The 16,439-nt window shown below is 43.6% G+C and overlaps 1 protein-coding gene across 1 annotated transcript in view; it reads left to right on the plus strand.

The window, feature by feature from the left end:
• LOC121441813 (period circadian protein homolog 3-like) overlaps positions 1-15,631 on the plus strand; it is a 50,345-nt gene extending 34,714 nt beyond the window's left edge. Inside the window, exons 15-21 of the mRNA XM_041643131.1 lie at positions 3,084-3,257; positions 6,342-6,572; positions 7,388-8,070; positions 9,261-9,363; positions 10,418-10,586; positions 11,256-11,403; positions 13,376-15,631. Coding sequence (XP_041499065.1) covers positions 3,084-3,257; positions 6,342-6,572; positions 7,388-8,070; positions 9,261-9,363; positions 10,418-10,586; positions 11,256-11,403; positions 13,376-13,459 — 1,592 coding nt within the window. The 3' untranslated portion in view covers positions 13,460-15,631. The remainder of the gene's footprint in view (positions 1-3,083; positions 3,258-6,341; positions 6,573-7,387; positions 8,071-9,260; positions 9,364-10,417; positions 10,587-11,255; positions 11,404-13,375) is intronic.
• The last annotated feature ends 808 nt before the right edge of the window (positions 15,632-16,439 follow it).

A 16,439-nucleotide genomic window follows, 5' to 3' on the forward strand; every position in this document is an offset into this window, starting at 1 on the left:
TACTACACATTCATTACCTCACCTCCATTTTGCCCATCCTGTTTCCTCTGTATCTGGCTGGTCACCCCGCCTTTCTTCTCCCTAGACCTCTCTGTCCAGAAGTCCCACCTATACCTCCTGCCTACCTCTTGGCTGTTTAGCTCCTTATTAAACCAATCACAGTGACACATCTTCACACAGTGTAGAGGAATACTCCACAATGTATGTGATTGGGTTACTGTCCCAATCCTCCACTTGAAGTCTTGCCTGGTCACAGTAGATGGCCAATTCACACAAGGTATCCCGTATAGCTGGAATCTTAGCAGGGATTCATCCTTGTAGATTCCCGGGAGATTCTCTTGCACCAGGTTGTTTTTCCTGACCCCAAAATGCCCTCCCTTTCCAGCAGTGTCTTTCAGTACTCTCTCCTCCACCATCCCCTCCTCAAACCTGATCCTTCATGTTCCCATCCCCACCTGCCCAGAGTCCACTCACAAAATCTTTTCTATTTCCTTCCCAGGGAGATCTGGACATCCCTGTTACCTAGTCTCTCTGGGTCTGGGTTGTAGCATTGTTATCCTTTATTGTATATCTAGTATACACTTAGGAGTGAGTACACACCATGTTTATCTTTCTGGGTCTGGGTTAACCTCAGGATGATTTTTTTTCTAGTTTTATTCATTTGCCTGCAAATTTCATGATATCACTGTTTTTAACAGCTAGTGATACTCCATTGTGTTAATGTACCACATTTTCTTTATCCATTTCTTGGTTGAGGGACATCTAGGTTGTTTCCAGGTTCTGGCTATTATGAATAATGCTGCTATGAACATAGTTGAGCAAGTACCCTTCTGGTATGCTTGAGCATCCTTTGGGTATATGCCCAAGAGTGATATGGCTGGGTCTTTTCTTTCTCTTTTTGAAAGATGTATTTATTTGCAGGGTGGTAGTGACACACGCCTTTAATTCCAGCACTTGGGAGGCAGAGACAGGAGGATCCCTGTGAGTTTAAGGCCAGCGTGGTCTACAGAGCAAGTTCCAGGACAGGCTCTCCCAAAGCTACAGAGAAACCCTGTCTTGAAAAACAAAAAGCAAAAAAAAAAAAAAAAGAAAGGATGTATTTATTTGCTTATTTTATTTACATATATGTCTACGCACCAGAAGATGGTATCAGATTCCATTATAGACAGTTGTGAGCTGCAGTGTGGATGCTGGGAATTGGGGAATTGAACTCAGGCAGTACTCTTAATCACTGAGGCATTTCTTCAAACTCTAGCTGGGTCTTGTGGTAGATTGATTCTCAGTTTTCTGCCATATTGCCTTCCAAAGTGGCTGTACAAGCTTGCACTCCTGTCAGCAATGGGGAGTGTTCCCCTTGCTCCACATCCTTGCCAGCATGAGCTGTCACTTTTGTTTTTGATCTTAGCCATTCTGACAAGTGTACAATGGAATCTTAGAGTCATTTTGATTTGCATTTCCCTGATTACTAAGGATGTTGAACACTTATTTAAGTGATTCTATGTCATTTGATACTCCTCTGTCAAGAATTCTCTATTTACATCTTTACCCCATTTTAAAAATTGGATTATTTTGTTTTTTAATATCTAGTTTCTTGAATTTTTTTATATATCTTGGAAATCAGCTCTCTGTCAGATGTGGGGGTTGGTAAAGATCTTTTCCCATCCTGTAGGCTGCCATTTTGTCCTATCGATGGTGTACTTTGCCTTACAAAACTTTTCAGTTTCCTAGGGTCCTATTTATTAATAGTCAATCTTAATGCCTGTGCTACTGGTATCCTATTCAGGGAGCTGTCTCTGGTACCAGTGTGTTCAAAGCTATTTCCCACTTTCTCTTCTGTCAGGTTTAATATATCTGGATTTATGTTGAGGTCTTTTATCTACTTAGATTTGAGTTTTGTGCAAGGTGATAGATACGGATCTATTTGCTTCCTTCTGCATGCCAACATCCAGTTATACCAGCACCATTTGTTAAAGGTGCTTTCTTCTTTCTGTTGTATAATTTTGGCTTCTTTGTCAAAAATCGGGTGTCCATAGGCATGTGGATTTACATCTGGGTCTTCAGTTTGATTCCATTGATCCTCATGTCTATGTTTATGCCAATACCTTATGGTTTTTATTACAATAGCTCTGTAGTATAACTTGAAATTAAGGATGGTGATACCTCCAGAAGTTCTTTTATTGTTCAAGATTGTTTTAGCTATCCTGGGTTTTTTGTTTTTCCATATGAAGTTGAATATTGTTCTTTCAAGATGTGTAAAGAACTGGTTGATTTTAATGGGTATTGCATTGAATCTGTAGATCACTTTTGGTAGCATAGCCGTTTTTACTGTGTTAATCCTAGCAATCCATGTGTATGGGAGATCTTTCTGTCTTCTGATATCTTCTCCAATTTCTTTCTTCAAAGACTTCAAGTCTTTCACTTGCTTGGTAGAGTTACCTCAAGATATTTTATATTATTTGTGGCTATTGTGAAGGTGTTATTTCCCTGATTTCTTTCTCAGCCCGTTTATCATTTGTATGTAGGAGGACTACTGATATTTTTGAGTTACTCTTGTATCCAGCCTCTTGATTAAAGATGTTCATTAGCTATAGGAGTTTCCTGGTAGAATTTTTGGGCTCTCTTATGTACACTATCATATCATCTACGAATAATGATACATTGACTTTTTCCTTTCCAATTTTTATCCCTTTGATCTCCTTCAGTTGTTTTATTGCTGTAGCTAAGACTTCAAGTACTATATTAAATAGTTATGGAGCAAGTGGACAACCTTGTCTTGTTCCTGATTTTAGTGGAATTGCTTTGAGTTTCCTTTCCATTTAATTTGATGTTGACAATCGGCTTTTATTATGTTTAGGTAGGTCCCTTATATCCATGATCTCTCCAAGACTTTTATCATGAAGGGGTGTTGAATTTTGTCAAAGGCTTTTTCAGCATCTAATGAGATGATAATGTGGTTTTTTTCTCTCTGTTTATGTGGTGGATCACAGAATCCTCTGTGTGGCTAATGGTTCTGTTTGTCGGTTACTGACTACTGTAAGCATCCACTTAAGATTTTTTACTCTAAGTTTCTCATGTATCACCAGAGACTGAACAGATCCTGAACAAACCTCAAAAAGAAATGCCAACAACTGGACCGTCCACCGATGCTGAAGGAGGTGCTGCGTGGTCCCTGTCCCCTGCTACACTAAGCACGGGGTCTGGCAGAAGCCAGTGCAGCTGCAGCGGCACCACTGTCCCTGTCCCGCCCCTACACTCAGGTACCACCTTTGCCTTTTGATGAGAAAAGAATCCATTAATACCATTTGCTTAGTTATGAGTTTGGTATCTTAACCATTGTTCCCTGACTTTTATCCAGTAAACCTAATTAAGAATGTCGCCGTGTTTGTGTTGGTTATGTATTACAGGCTATTTTTGTTACGTATGCTGTGTGTTAACAGGGTCAGTTGAGGCATGGAGCTCCTAGAGCTGCTGGGCACCGTGGGGCCGAGTCCTCTGTGTTCGCCATTGTTAGTGTAGTTTCCTGTGGACTGCATTGGGTTCTGTTGTGGCTAAATTTTTTTTTCCTAAGAGATTTTATGTATATGGATGCTTTGCCTTACTAGACCTGGATGGAGGTGGGTGGTCCTTGGACTTCCCACAGGGCAGGGAACCCTGATTAATTACTCTTTGGGTTGACGAGGGAGGAGGACTTGGTTGGGGGAGGGAAATGGGAAGCGGTGGTGGGGAAGAGACAGAAATCTTTAATAAATATATTAATTAATTAAAAAAAAGAAAAGAAAAGGTGGCTGGACTGAGCTACAGTGTTGGTCATGTTGGCCTGGGTAGTCTTTAGCAGATACTGTAGAGCTCAAATTCGGAGGTATGCTGACATAAGATACGTTGTGCTGAAATGTAAGTCTCTGATGTAGGATTGCTGATATGTAAAGATGTGCTTTTTGTTAGGGTGAATTACATTAAAAATCTGTCCAACTTAAGCCCAATAATTTAGAAACTAAATAACATGTTTTTAAATAATCATGGGTCAAAGAAAAAGTCTGAAATGGACTTTGAAATTATTCTGAAATAAATACTCATGAGAAGACAACATACTAACATTTACAGGCAGCAGCAGAACAGACAACTCTGAATGCTGTTAGAGAAGCCATCTTTTTGGGGAGATGGGGTGGAGTTTGTGACAGGGTTTCTCTGTATAGTTCTGGCTGTCCTGGAACTCAAATTCAGAGATCCTCCTGCTTCTGCCTCCTGAGTGCTGGGAATAAAGGTGTGCACCACTACACCTGTGTGATTGGTCGTTTCTTATCGGATGCCAGTTACTGTTAAATGAGTCACAGTATTTTGTGTTCTTGAACATTTGGGGTTTTATTTTGATACCCAATTGATTTTCCTGGAAACAGACTGGTTCTTTCAGACTCATATTTAAAACTTGCCAAGCCAGCACCGGCTCTGAGCACTGCGGACCTGATCATCCCTGCTACTGAATTCTTCAGTCACAGCTACTAAAAGCCAGGACTTTCTTTTTTGCTTTTTCAAATGTGTATATGTGCGTGCATTTATGCTCCTGCATTATTTTGCATGTTTGGAGGTCAGAGGACAACTTCTAGGGGTCAGTTTCTTTCCTTTTACATGGATTCCTAGGATCAAATTCAAGTCACCATGCTTACATAACAAGCACCTTTACCCGCTGAGCCATCTTGCTGACTGAAATGAGGTTTTCTGGCCTGGCTGATAAAAGAAGCAGTGTTCTTTAAGCTTGAGCTGTCATCTCGTCTCTGAAAGTCCCTTCCCAACCCAGGACTCTAGGCCCTGGGGCTGTCTGTCTCTCTAGGGTCCTCTCTATGTAGCTGTCTTATTTTCTCCTCTCCTGGAAGATCTAACCTCACCTCATAGGGAGTTTATGAGACTCCATCTGAGGCTCAGGGCCCTGAAACTGTTTATTTCATATATTTTGTCCATTGTGTTCATTATTTAAGGCAAGAAAGTCAGTCTAGTCCCTGCTCCACTGCTGGCCACAGCAGTTAAGTTGATTCAAAATAAGTCAGAGCCCATTTCTGGAGGTGGCACAGCCTTGAGAGGTGGGAAGGGTATTGGGAAGCCTACCACAGCACCCACCGTGATCTCTTCTTTTTTTGGGGCGGGGGGTTGGTTTTTTGAGACCGGGTTTCTCTGTAGCTTTGGAGCCTGTCCTGGCACTAGCTCTTGTAGACCAGGCTGGCCTCGAACTCACAGAGATCCGCCTGCCTCTGCCTCCCGAGTGCTGGGATTAAAGGGTGATCTCTTCTTGAAACAACTTAGAATCTGTGTACAGGTGCATGCAGGTGCACATGTGAAGAATCCGTGTACAGGTGCATGCAGGTGCACATGTGAAGAATCCGTGTACAGGTGCATGCAGGTGCACATGTGAAGAATGTGTGTACAGGTGCATGCAGGTGCACATGTGAAGAATCCGTGTACAGGTGCATGCAGGTGCACATGTGAAGAATCCGTGAACAGGTGCATGCAGGTGTACTTGTGAATGATGTGAATGCTTCACTGCATGTAGAGTATGAGATGGCTGTGTACTGTTAAATTCCCCAAGGAGTAGGAAGTGGGGTGAACTGTAGGCTAGTGTTTTTGGAGAAAACAGTCAGTGGGCAGATGAGCCTCTGTGTTCATGCTTATTTCTCTATGCATAAAGAAAGTTAAAGGACAGAGAAAAAGAATGATTTTCTGTGGGAGAATAAAAAAGAGCTGGGTAGGTAGTGAAAGGGACAGGAAGAATTTACTAAATTTATTTTTAAAACTTGGTGTTTGAATTATGTGAACATGTTGCCTATTTAAATAACTAGTTGAGCCAGGGATGATGGCACACGCATTTAATCCCAGCACTCGGGAAGCAGAGGTAAGTGGTTCTCTGTGAGTTCAAGAATAGCCTGGTCTGTATAACAAGTTCCAGGACAGCAAGGGCTCCATAGAGAGGCTTCATCTCAAAGAAACAAGTAGGAAAAATTCAAAGGCTAACTGTGCTGGCACACACTTGTAATCCCAGTGTTCAGGAGGGTCACAAATTCAGGTCAGGTGGGTTATGTAGTAAGTTCCAAGATCTGTTTCTAAATTAATAATTTTAATCAAAAATCAAAAAATGTAAGGACATGGAAAATGTTTATAATAGCAAGATCTAAATAAATGTCTTATATTATTATAATCATACATTAAAGTGAAAGAAAGACAAGAGGAATTTCTGTACTGTACTGATATTTTTATATTCCAACAATTATGTTTGTCGAAATTTGTTGAAAGGCAACTACAAAATAAAAAAATAGATAATTGCTATTAATTATTAAATCTGTTTTCTGTGATCTTAGCAGAGGGTGTTGCCTTAGCATGTAAGCCCTGGACCCTGAGAACACAGCCATCGGCCCTGACTGCGGAAGAATTTGAGCACGTGGGGCTCACAACAGCTGTCCTCTCCACACACACGCAGAAGGAAGAACAGAGCTATGTTGACAGGTTCCAGGAAAGGATCCTGACCTCACCCTACAGCTGCTATCTGAAGAAAAAGAGCAAAAGCAATGCTAAGTACTCCTGTGTTCAAGGTAGCTACATTTTAGAACATAGCCCTTTCGTTGTTGGATTATTATAGATTATATGCAAGTTGAACTATACTACTGTATCAGTGGGAGATTGCTTCCAGGAAGTACTACCTGACACACACCCAAAATCACAGACATTCAAGGCCTACTACATATCAAAAGCCATAATATTTTGCATGACCTGCTCATATCTTCCATGTCCTTTAACTTATCTTTTATTTAACATTTAATATTCCATTATTATAGTATATTATTATAATTGGATGGACAATGGGGACCTTTGTATATGATCATTTTTTTCTGAATATTTTCTGTATGTAGTTGGCCAGACCTGCAGGTTTGGCACCTGTGGCATTGTAGGGCCAACTGTACCAGGGAGAACTACAGGTTGGTTCCAAAAGATACCAAGATGCTACAATCGCTTATTCCACAGTTTACCTACAACCTTATTTGAATCTGAACCTGAGAACACCTACTAAGGTGCTGGAATTGATTTATTTTAGTGTATTAGTTTTTACCAGAATTTTTGTTGAGTTAGAACAATGTTTTGTTATTTTTACAATAGTTACTATTGGCAAATACTTCATTCATTGGAAAGTGTTTAAAATCACCTGCAACTTTCTCTCTTTGTTGTTACTTTTCTGTGACATGCCTCCTCCTTTTTTTTTTTTTTTTTTTTTGAGACAAAGTTTCTCTGTAGCTTTGCAGTCTGTCCTGGAACTAGCTCTTGTGGACCAGGCTGGCCTCGAACTCACAGAGATCCACCTTTCTCTGCCTCCCAAGTGCTGGGATTAAAGGCTTTTTTATCACTTCATCAGGCTCTCCTAAGCAGACCAGATGTGCTGGAAGTGGGAGACGGAAGCACAAACGGAAGAAGTTGCCAGTGCCTTTGGACACCAGCAGCTCCAGTGCTGACTTTTGTTCCCATGTCAGAGGACTCCTTCCCAGTGTACAGCCCTGGAGCCCTTCTGTTGTCTCCTCCCCCGATCCCTCCAGCCTAGCTTTCCCATCAGCCCTGGTAGCTCCCAACCAGGACCCCTGTCTCCTTTCGTCTTTCCCTTTTGAAGTTGCCTCTCTGGGAGTAGGGAGCTCTGCAGGCTGGGCAGCTGCAGCTGAATGCCCGCCTCTGCCTGCTGGCCCGCAGCCTATTTCAGCTTTCCCCTCTGCTTACTTGGACACGTTCATGACCATCTTCCTGCCCAGCCCCCCAGTCTTCCCTCTGTGGTCAGCATCATTCTCCCCATATGCGTTCCTGGGGGCTGCAGGTTCTTCTGAAATGACACCCTTAGTACCAGCAATGGCTCCACACCTGGAACCAACTTCTTCAGACCACAGCCGCGGGAGAATGGAGGAAGGCTGGGAGACACACGGCGAAGAGCATCCACTTATTAGTTCAAGGAGCAGTTCGCCTTTACAGTTAAATTTACTCCAGGAAGAAATGCCTGCCCCATCTGAATCTCCAGATCCAGTGAGAAGAGCTGCTGGCCCAGAAGTTGAGTGTGTAAGTGGTGCCGTCAGTACCTGAGTGAGTGAGAAAATCTGGACCTTTTAACCAAGTCCGAGGCTCAGCACTGGTAGCCTAGTCACTAGGGGATGACCCGCCTCACAGCTGGACTAAGCCCTGCTCAGTGTGAGCGAGTGTGTCCCTGTCCACTTGTGGAGCAGAAATGAAGGAATCATCTGTTCTTGATGCTTGGGGATGGTTTTCACAAAATATATTTTTCAAATTTTTTAAGTGTGCTAGGTTTCCTCTACCTTTTAAAATTTGATATCCAGGTATTAAACTTAACATGTTCATTCCTTACAAATTAAAGCCGGTGTTGTGGTCAAGTAAGGGGAATAAGCCATATGACAGGATATGAATTTAGAATTCATACTTTTAAAATTTTTAGTCAAAATAGAACTATATCATTCTCCCATTTGCTTCCCTTCAGATCCCCCTTACTCTCCTCAAAATTATGGCCTTTTATTATTGCTGTTGCTGTTGTTAATAAGGGTGTGTGTATGTACCCCTAAATATATAAATACAAAATATATGCATTCTTAAATATTTAAATACTATATATACATATTCCTAAATATGTAAGTTCAATATGCTCAGTCTATATAGTGTTACCTTTATGTTTATGATTTCAGGCCTTACTACTTGGTACTGGGTAACTAATTGGAAGACTCTTCCTGGGGAAGACTATTTTCTCCCATTCTTGGCACTGTAGTTCCGTGTAGTTCTTTGTCTAGGGTTGGGGCCCTGTGGCTTTTTCCTCCTTTCCTGTTGACTTGTCTGTTGGTGTTGTCCTTCTTCAGGTCTTGTTTAAGCAGCCATACCATTGAGACTTCATGGATATAGGTTCACTGACATTTTGTTTGTTTGTTTTTGTTCTTTTGGGGGGTGCGGTTCAAGACAGGGTTTCTCTGTAGCTTTGGAGCCTATCTATCCTGGAACTAGCTCTTGTAGACCAGGCTGGCCTCGAACTCACAGAGATCCACCTGCCTCTGCCTCCCGAGTGCTGGGATTAAAGGCGTGCACCACCACCGCCCGGCTCATAACACATTTTTTAAGTACATTTTATTTACTTTTGGTGAGGGTTGGGGTGGGTACTAATGTACACAGTGTGCATGTGGAGTCAGAGGACAACTCGGGGGGATTTGGTTCTCTCTGTACACCAGATGCCTGTGTGTCTTCCCTTCCAGCACTGTGTCACTGGGAACCATGGCAGTAGGAGCAGTCATTGTGCCGCCAGTGACCTGGCCACACCATCAGTGCACCAGGAGTCTCTGTCTGCAGCAGCCACAGGTAGGCGACCCGGAAAAACGGCTTTTCACACTATTCCCAGATCACTTGTCCAAGGCCTTCTAGTTTGGACACCAATGAATAAATACAGAAAGTTTGGGGGTTTCCCAACCCTTCTTTTTGTAGGCTTTCTTCGGGGCATGCTTATATTTGACAAAATTAGCATTGGTATAACTGTTATAATCACCACTTAGAATATTCCTGCTGCTCTAAAAAGTTCCTCTATAGCTGTTTATAGTCTGTGTTGGTGACTTTTCTTATTACTGTAACAGAAAGTCTGTCTGAGGCAACTTACAGGAGGAAGGACTTGTTTTCATTCATGGTTTGGAGGGTCCAGTCTGTCGTGGCAGGGAAGGAATGGAGGCAAGAGCATCTTGGTCTGAGGTGGAAGGACCCAAGCACAGCAGACACGAAACACAGAGCTCAGACCTGGAGTGAGGCCATGTTACAACCTTCAAAATCCTACACAGACACACATGCACACACGCACACGCACACACATGCACACACGCACACACGCACACATGCACACACGCACACACGCACATCCAGTGATCCACCTCATATCCCCTGTCCCAAAGTTTTCATCACTTTCCAGAACAGAGCCACAAGCTGGGGACCAAGTGCTCAAGTGTGTGCCTGTGAAGGTATTTTATATTCGGACCGACAGTCCACCCCTGCACTGGTCCTCTGTCCTGGCATTCTGATGGTGTGCTTACTGCCCTTCGGTTTCTGTAGTTCCACACACCCAGATAACAGTGTGAGGGCTTTTGTGTCCAGAGTCTCAGAACAATGCTGTTAAGATTCATCTTTATTGCATGTATTGGTGGTCTGTTCCTTTCTGCTGCTCTAGAGGATTACATTGTGCAGATATTATTGGACTGTTTCTGGCCTGGGCCTGTAATGCTGTGAGCCATTTGAAATAGTTAGATCATTTGTGTCTGGTTAATGTGTGTAGAAACTGCCACTGCTGGGATGGGTAGGTAGTTGCTAGAGTCTGAAATCTTTGACAAATAAACTTCTGACAGGTGTTTTCCGCTTTGCTGATGTTTGATAGGAAGTGTACACTTCAGTAGCAGTGACTATTCTGGAATTTCTGAAAACGGACAGAGGTCCCAGAATAGACAAAGAAATGAAGCCTTGCCCGGGGTGGCCGAAGAGTCTATCTGGAGAATGATAGAACAAACACCAGAGCGTGTTCTCATGACATACCAGGTGCCCGAGAGGTAAGAGAGCACTTCCGAAAATGCAGCTGTATGTTTGGATGGTTTATTTCTGTAACTCAAAAAAATTTATATTACCATTTATTTACATTGTTCTGTATACGTCTGTGAGTGTGCCATGACACATGTGAAAGCCTGACCTCTTTCTAACGTGTATATCCCAGGGATGAGACTCAGGCCACCAGGCTTGGTGAGCAGGGAAGCACCTCTGTGCTGTGTGTATGTAGATGTCAGAGGACAGCAGCAGTCGTCACTCTTGGCCGAAAGGGCCCTCTCTTTCTCAGATATCTCACTGGCTGTTTTGGAGTTTGTTTTGTTTTGGGGTTTTTTGGTTGTTGTTGTTGTTGTTGTTTGGTTTCTAATATGATTTTTAAATATCTTATACACAGTCATAGAAAAATGTGTTTATAAATTTATTCATTTAAAGTCAAGCAGCAAATGACTTGGAGAAGGACTGCAGTTGTGCATTGTGCAGACCCCACAGAGCAGACAGGCTGCTCACCCGTGCCCCTAGCAGAGGAGGCGGAAGGAAATGCATTTCTTGATATGCTTTGCTTAAACATCACACTGGGTTTCCCACCAAGAAGCAGACGGTTCAGTTATGTCACGAGTCAACAGCTAAGAGCAACGGTGGAAGGGAAGGCTGTTCTCATAGGCCTTTGCTGTGTTTAGGAGAAGAGAAGAGGTGCTGAGGGGAGACCTGGCAAAGCTCAGCAGCATGGAACAGTGGCAGCCCCAATTCTCTCCTGCTCAGAAGGAGGAACTGGCCAAGGTGTGCTGGATCCACAGCCAGACTGCCCCTCAAGAAGGACACCTCCAGGTAAGCACGTAATTGTTCATACAGCGACTGTTCTGCACCAGGTGACAGGTGCCCTTCACCTTCACAGTCACCTTTGTATTCCAACAGCAGTGTGCGTGTGAAATAGCTAGCACAGTGTGCTCTAGGTTTTGAGAAGTGGTCTTCCTAACACTGTTGGTGAAGTTCCTTCTCTTCACCTCCGGAAGGGCACAGTCACAGGCCAAAGTACTGTTAAAGCCAAGGCACCCGGACACCAGTGAGTTAATTGAGCTTACATACAGAGCATGGGTGACCCAAAATGGCCACATCATCAAAACCATCTCATCCTAGTGTGAATGGTAACTTCATAGCATAGCTACACAGGTGGTCTCCTCCACCCGTCAGCAGCCTCCCACCCCACCCCGTCAGTGCATTCTGCACTCTGTAGACTCTGGTCACCTCCCTAAAGCACAGGACACCTGAGGTGAAATTGCATAGGACTGGGAGGAAAGGCTGGGGTCTAAAGTGAGGGTCTCATGACTCTCTACCCCGTTTTTTTTTTCTGTGAGAGAGTGTCACAGGCCCCTTCGCTCTCTCATGAGTAGGCACAGCTCTTTCCTTAGGCTTGTTAGACAGCATGCCACTACCATGACGACATAGTTCTCTTCCACCAGTTAGAAAGCTGGGGTGGTAAAGACACTACCCTGACATGACCAGCTCAGGGAAGCTCTCAGAGATACATGGTTCAAATACTATCCCTGTGTGGCAATTTAACTTCCAAATACAAGAAAGGCCCACACTGCAGGGAATTATCTCACCCTGCAGGAGCTCTGCTCCTCTGGAGCTCCACAGCCCAAAAACACGAACTCCAGTCATTTTAAGCATTAATCTCTTACGTTATATAACAGACTGGCAAGCCAGGGTTGCAGCATCAATACGGCTTGAGTTACCATCCTTCTGATTCAATCTGTAGTCTCCCTTGTCACTTCCTTTCTTTTTTTTTTCAATTGTTGTGTTTTATGTGTATGGGTGTTTTGCCTGCATATGTCTGAGCACTCACATGCGGGCTTGGTGCCCTCAGAGGGCAGAAGAGGGCACCAGAGCCTCTGGAACTGAAGTTAGAAGTGGTTGTGAGCTGCCCTGTGTGCTGGGGATCGAACCAAGCAGTAGCAGCCAGTGCTCTTACCCACTGAGCCATCTCCAGCCTCCCTCTTCAGCTTTTCTAACACTGCAGGTATGGTGAGGTCATACCCCTCTCCAGCCTTTGTTTCTCCCTTACTTTCTAAGGAGCTTTGCTAGATAAAGGATTCTTGGCGGATGCTTTCATCTTGTTTGTGTATTTCCTTTCTCTGCCTTGTGTGTGTGTTTTTTTTAATATTTATTTATTATGTATACAATATTCTGTCTGTGTGTACGCCTGCAGGTCAGAAGAGGGCACCAGACTCCATTACAGATGGTTGTGAGCCACCATGTGGTTGCTGGGAACTGAACTCAGGACCTTTGGAAGAGCAGGCAATGCTCTTAACCTCTGAGCCATCTCTCCAGCCCCCTTTCTCTGCCTTCTATGCTGGTTAGGTTTCTGTTGTGATAGACGCACCATAACCAAAAACAACTCAGGAGGAAAGGCTTTATTTCACCTCACAGATGATACAGTCTACAAAAGGAAGTCAGGGCAGGAACTCAAGTCAGGAGCTGATGCAGAGGCTTATGGAGGAGTGCTGCTTGCTGGGTTGCTCCCCATGACTTTCTCAGTCTGCTTATTATAGCACCCAGGACCACATGCCCAGAGGTGGCACCACCCACAGTCACCTGGGCCCTCTCACATCAATCATTTAATCACAAAAGTGCACTACAGACTGCCTACAGGGTGGGCTGATGGAGATATTCTCTCAGTTGAGATTCTCTCTTCCCAGATATGTCTAGGTTTGTGTCAAGTTGACAGAAGCCAACCAGCACATCTTTTTTAGATGACATTAGCATCACATAACACATTTTTCTTTGTTCTCTTTTGGAGAATTGTGTCGCCTGTGAAGACAGAGGTTCAGTTGGTGACACTGGAGAGGCCTGTGAACATCAGGCGTCAGAAGACACCAGTTGAGCAACTGTTCACACTTTCTCCAGGTCTTGTGGGACACAAAGACATCTGTATTACTTCACTAAACTCTTAAATGACAAAGTCATCAACACCAAGATTTTCCCCTTGCTTTTGTTTTGTTTTGGGTAGCACTGGGGGTCAAACACAGGGCCTCCTTGCACACGCTAGTCTGGCGCTCTCCACTACTGACCTGTATCCCAGCCCTCCCTTCTCGGTTTTTAATAGGTGACATTTTCCCAATCTCTGACCTAGCCATCTTCTGAAGGCACCAGATTGCCTCTGAGGAGGTGTGTGTCTGAGAAGATTTGATTTCGGAAGTCACTCTGAATAAGTTCCAAGCCTTAGTCCTGTTTGTTTTGTTCTGTTGCTGCAAAGGCATTTTCCCATTGGAATACTTGAATTCTGTCTGTAGGCTGTGTAGTTCACATGATGTTTTCCATGAATTTAACATATCGATCTAGGCTTTGTACAGCGTGGTGCTTCCCTTCATGGTTACTATAAAACATTCCACCTTTCTCACAGAACATTAGAGTGCATTGTTCTCTAGGAAGTGCAGGAGTCATGGATTTGGTTGTTTGTCCCCATTCCTGTCCATGCACTTCCTGTTGATGTCAGCCTCTCATGGAAACTCCTTTTGTAAGGTCTGACTGCTTGAACAGGGCTTACTCTGGAGAGTTGAAATCAAGCCTTGCATGTTAAAAGAGCTGCTTACTCAGCCAATCGTATTTTTTAAAGGTTTTTTTTGTTGTTGTTATAAAATAAATGTGAAAAGTTTTTAAAATCATGTTACTGTTATTCTGGAGATATATGTGCTTAAATGCTCAGTCTAACAGTTAACTTTTTCTTTTTGCTGAATTTACACAAAGAGGCCTTCATGCCAACCAGAGGCCAGATTGTCATTGCCTTTCCTTTGCCCTTGAACAGGGTTTGGGGCCTGCAGAGTGAGAAACTACACTTAGGGGAACTCGGTGGCCCCAGCCTTCAGGATTGCAGCTCTGTCTTGGGAGTGAGCATGACTGTTTACCTGTTTGTCTGTTCACTGCCCAGTGCTCTAGACTAGAGACACCCAAGATTCCTTCTTCAGCTTCCAGTGTGTGGAATCCACCCCCGGGCAGCTCAGAGGAAGGAGCTGGCAGGAAAGGCGGTCTGCAGTCTCCTCTCATGCGCAGTACTTCCAGCAATCTAACACATAGTTTTCTGTTTTGTTGCTTTGCTTTGGTTCAAGAAAATACTATTTTCTCTGACAGTTTTTAGCTGTTGATAAATGTCCTGTCGTTCTGATCAGGAGAAGGTTATGATGACTGCTGGCCCAGTGCTCCAACTCTGTGGCTTAGACTTCTTTTATAAAATAATGGTTTTTCAGGATGGCAGTCCTATCAGAAGGTGTCAAACACATTCTCAAGTGCTGCCTATGACATTCTTAGAATTTTCTGGTATTGCATAGTTCCACCAAAGGTTCCTGCTATGTGAATCGAGACTTCTCATAGTCTACCCCATCCCAGTAGATGGGGATGTCAGAGCCTGCGTTGGTCATGCTGGCCTTCTCCAGTGAAGGGTTGTGGTATTTGGAGCTACTGGGACCATTCTGCATCCATGCACACGTACATTAGACCTGATGTTCTCTGGTAGGATGGGCCCTTTCCTGTTGGTTCTGAGTACTTGTTTCATCTACAGCTCCTTATTTCTTTGCCTTAGTCACCTCTTACGGAGTATGTATTATCCAGGCTTGATTTGAAACTGGTGCTTGTAATTTGGAAAGCCCTTAACCAAGTCTCCCCTCTGCTAGCATTGCTGTCAGTGCACTCAGAATCCCTGCTGCTGGGGTGGGTCCAGCAGAGCTTGCTGCCCCCCATGGGGGCTATACCCAGTGGAAACCATTGTTCAAGCTTACTGACTTTTGTAGTATTAATAACTATAGAGTTGGTAACAAAAGTATGTATTGTAGACTTCAATGTTTACATAACTCTTTCCCCCAAAGCTTTCTTTTCTTAGGTCATAGGTCCAAATTTAAGAAAACAAGATGTTGTGTGAATGGATTAAATGAAACATCATTATAATTTCACAAGATGGTAAATTTTAATCAAATTAGCAGTTTGTTTATAATTATTATTGCTTGTACTTTAATGGTTATTAATCTTTCCATTGGTTATCTTTTTTGAGTAAAAACAATAAACAGTGTATGCATAAAAGTGGAGAATGTTCTTCATTGTATCAACAAGCCCTGAACATGCGTGGTGTCAGCCAGAGCTGCTTCCTGGGATCCCCTGAGCTCCCCCTCCCCCCACCCCGCAAGCTCAGCATTGCCACTCTCACGGGTGTTTGCGTGTCAGTTTGTCTCCAGTCCCCTCTGGAAGAAAGACCCTTCCCAGTGTGTTTCATCCTCATTTGAGCCCTGAGAAGACTCAACTGGGTCCTGGATGTCTGTGTATGTATACACATGTATAATGCCATTCATTTATGCCAGTTTAGTAAAACTATCAAAATTATTTCTGAAGCTTCTGTAGGGTGAGCTTGTATTTTACAGTCTGAATGTTAATTAAAGCAGCAAAATCTAGAAATCAAAATATGGAGCCAGACCCTGGAGCTAGCAAGGCCTTAGATCTCATGCCTTTCCAGTCATGTGTTCCTTCCACTGATAACAACAGCAAGACAAACATAGCCAGTGTTTACAGCCTCTGCCCCCGGCTGCCCCCTCTTCCCTTTATGGCAGCCCATGGTGGCTGTTCTCACTGTGCAGGGTAGGCTGCTGAAGGATGAGCTTAGGGATCCATCATGAAAATCACCCCAAGTCACTGCACCTCCTGATGACTTCTAGATTATATTAGTATACTAGAAACCACTTAGGCTTTTGGGGGTTGCCAGTAGGGAGCTAGAACTAGTTTGATACTTAGATTGAAGAACCGTAATTCTCATTCTTGATTTCAGAATTGAGTCTACATGCCTGCTTTCCCTGCCAAGCTGTGGCTGATGTCTAGATTAGGAA

The sequence above is a fragment of the Microtus oregoni genome, unplaced genomic scaffold (genome assembly GCF_018167655.1).
Source record: "Microtus oregoni isolate MIOR12 unplaced genomic scaffold, Mior012 000081F_ref0000091, whole genome shotgun sequence".
In the NCBI taxonomy this organism is placed as follows: Eukaryota; Metazoa; Chordata; class Mammalia; order Rodentia; family Cricetidae; genus Microtus; species Microtus oregoni.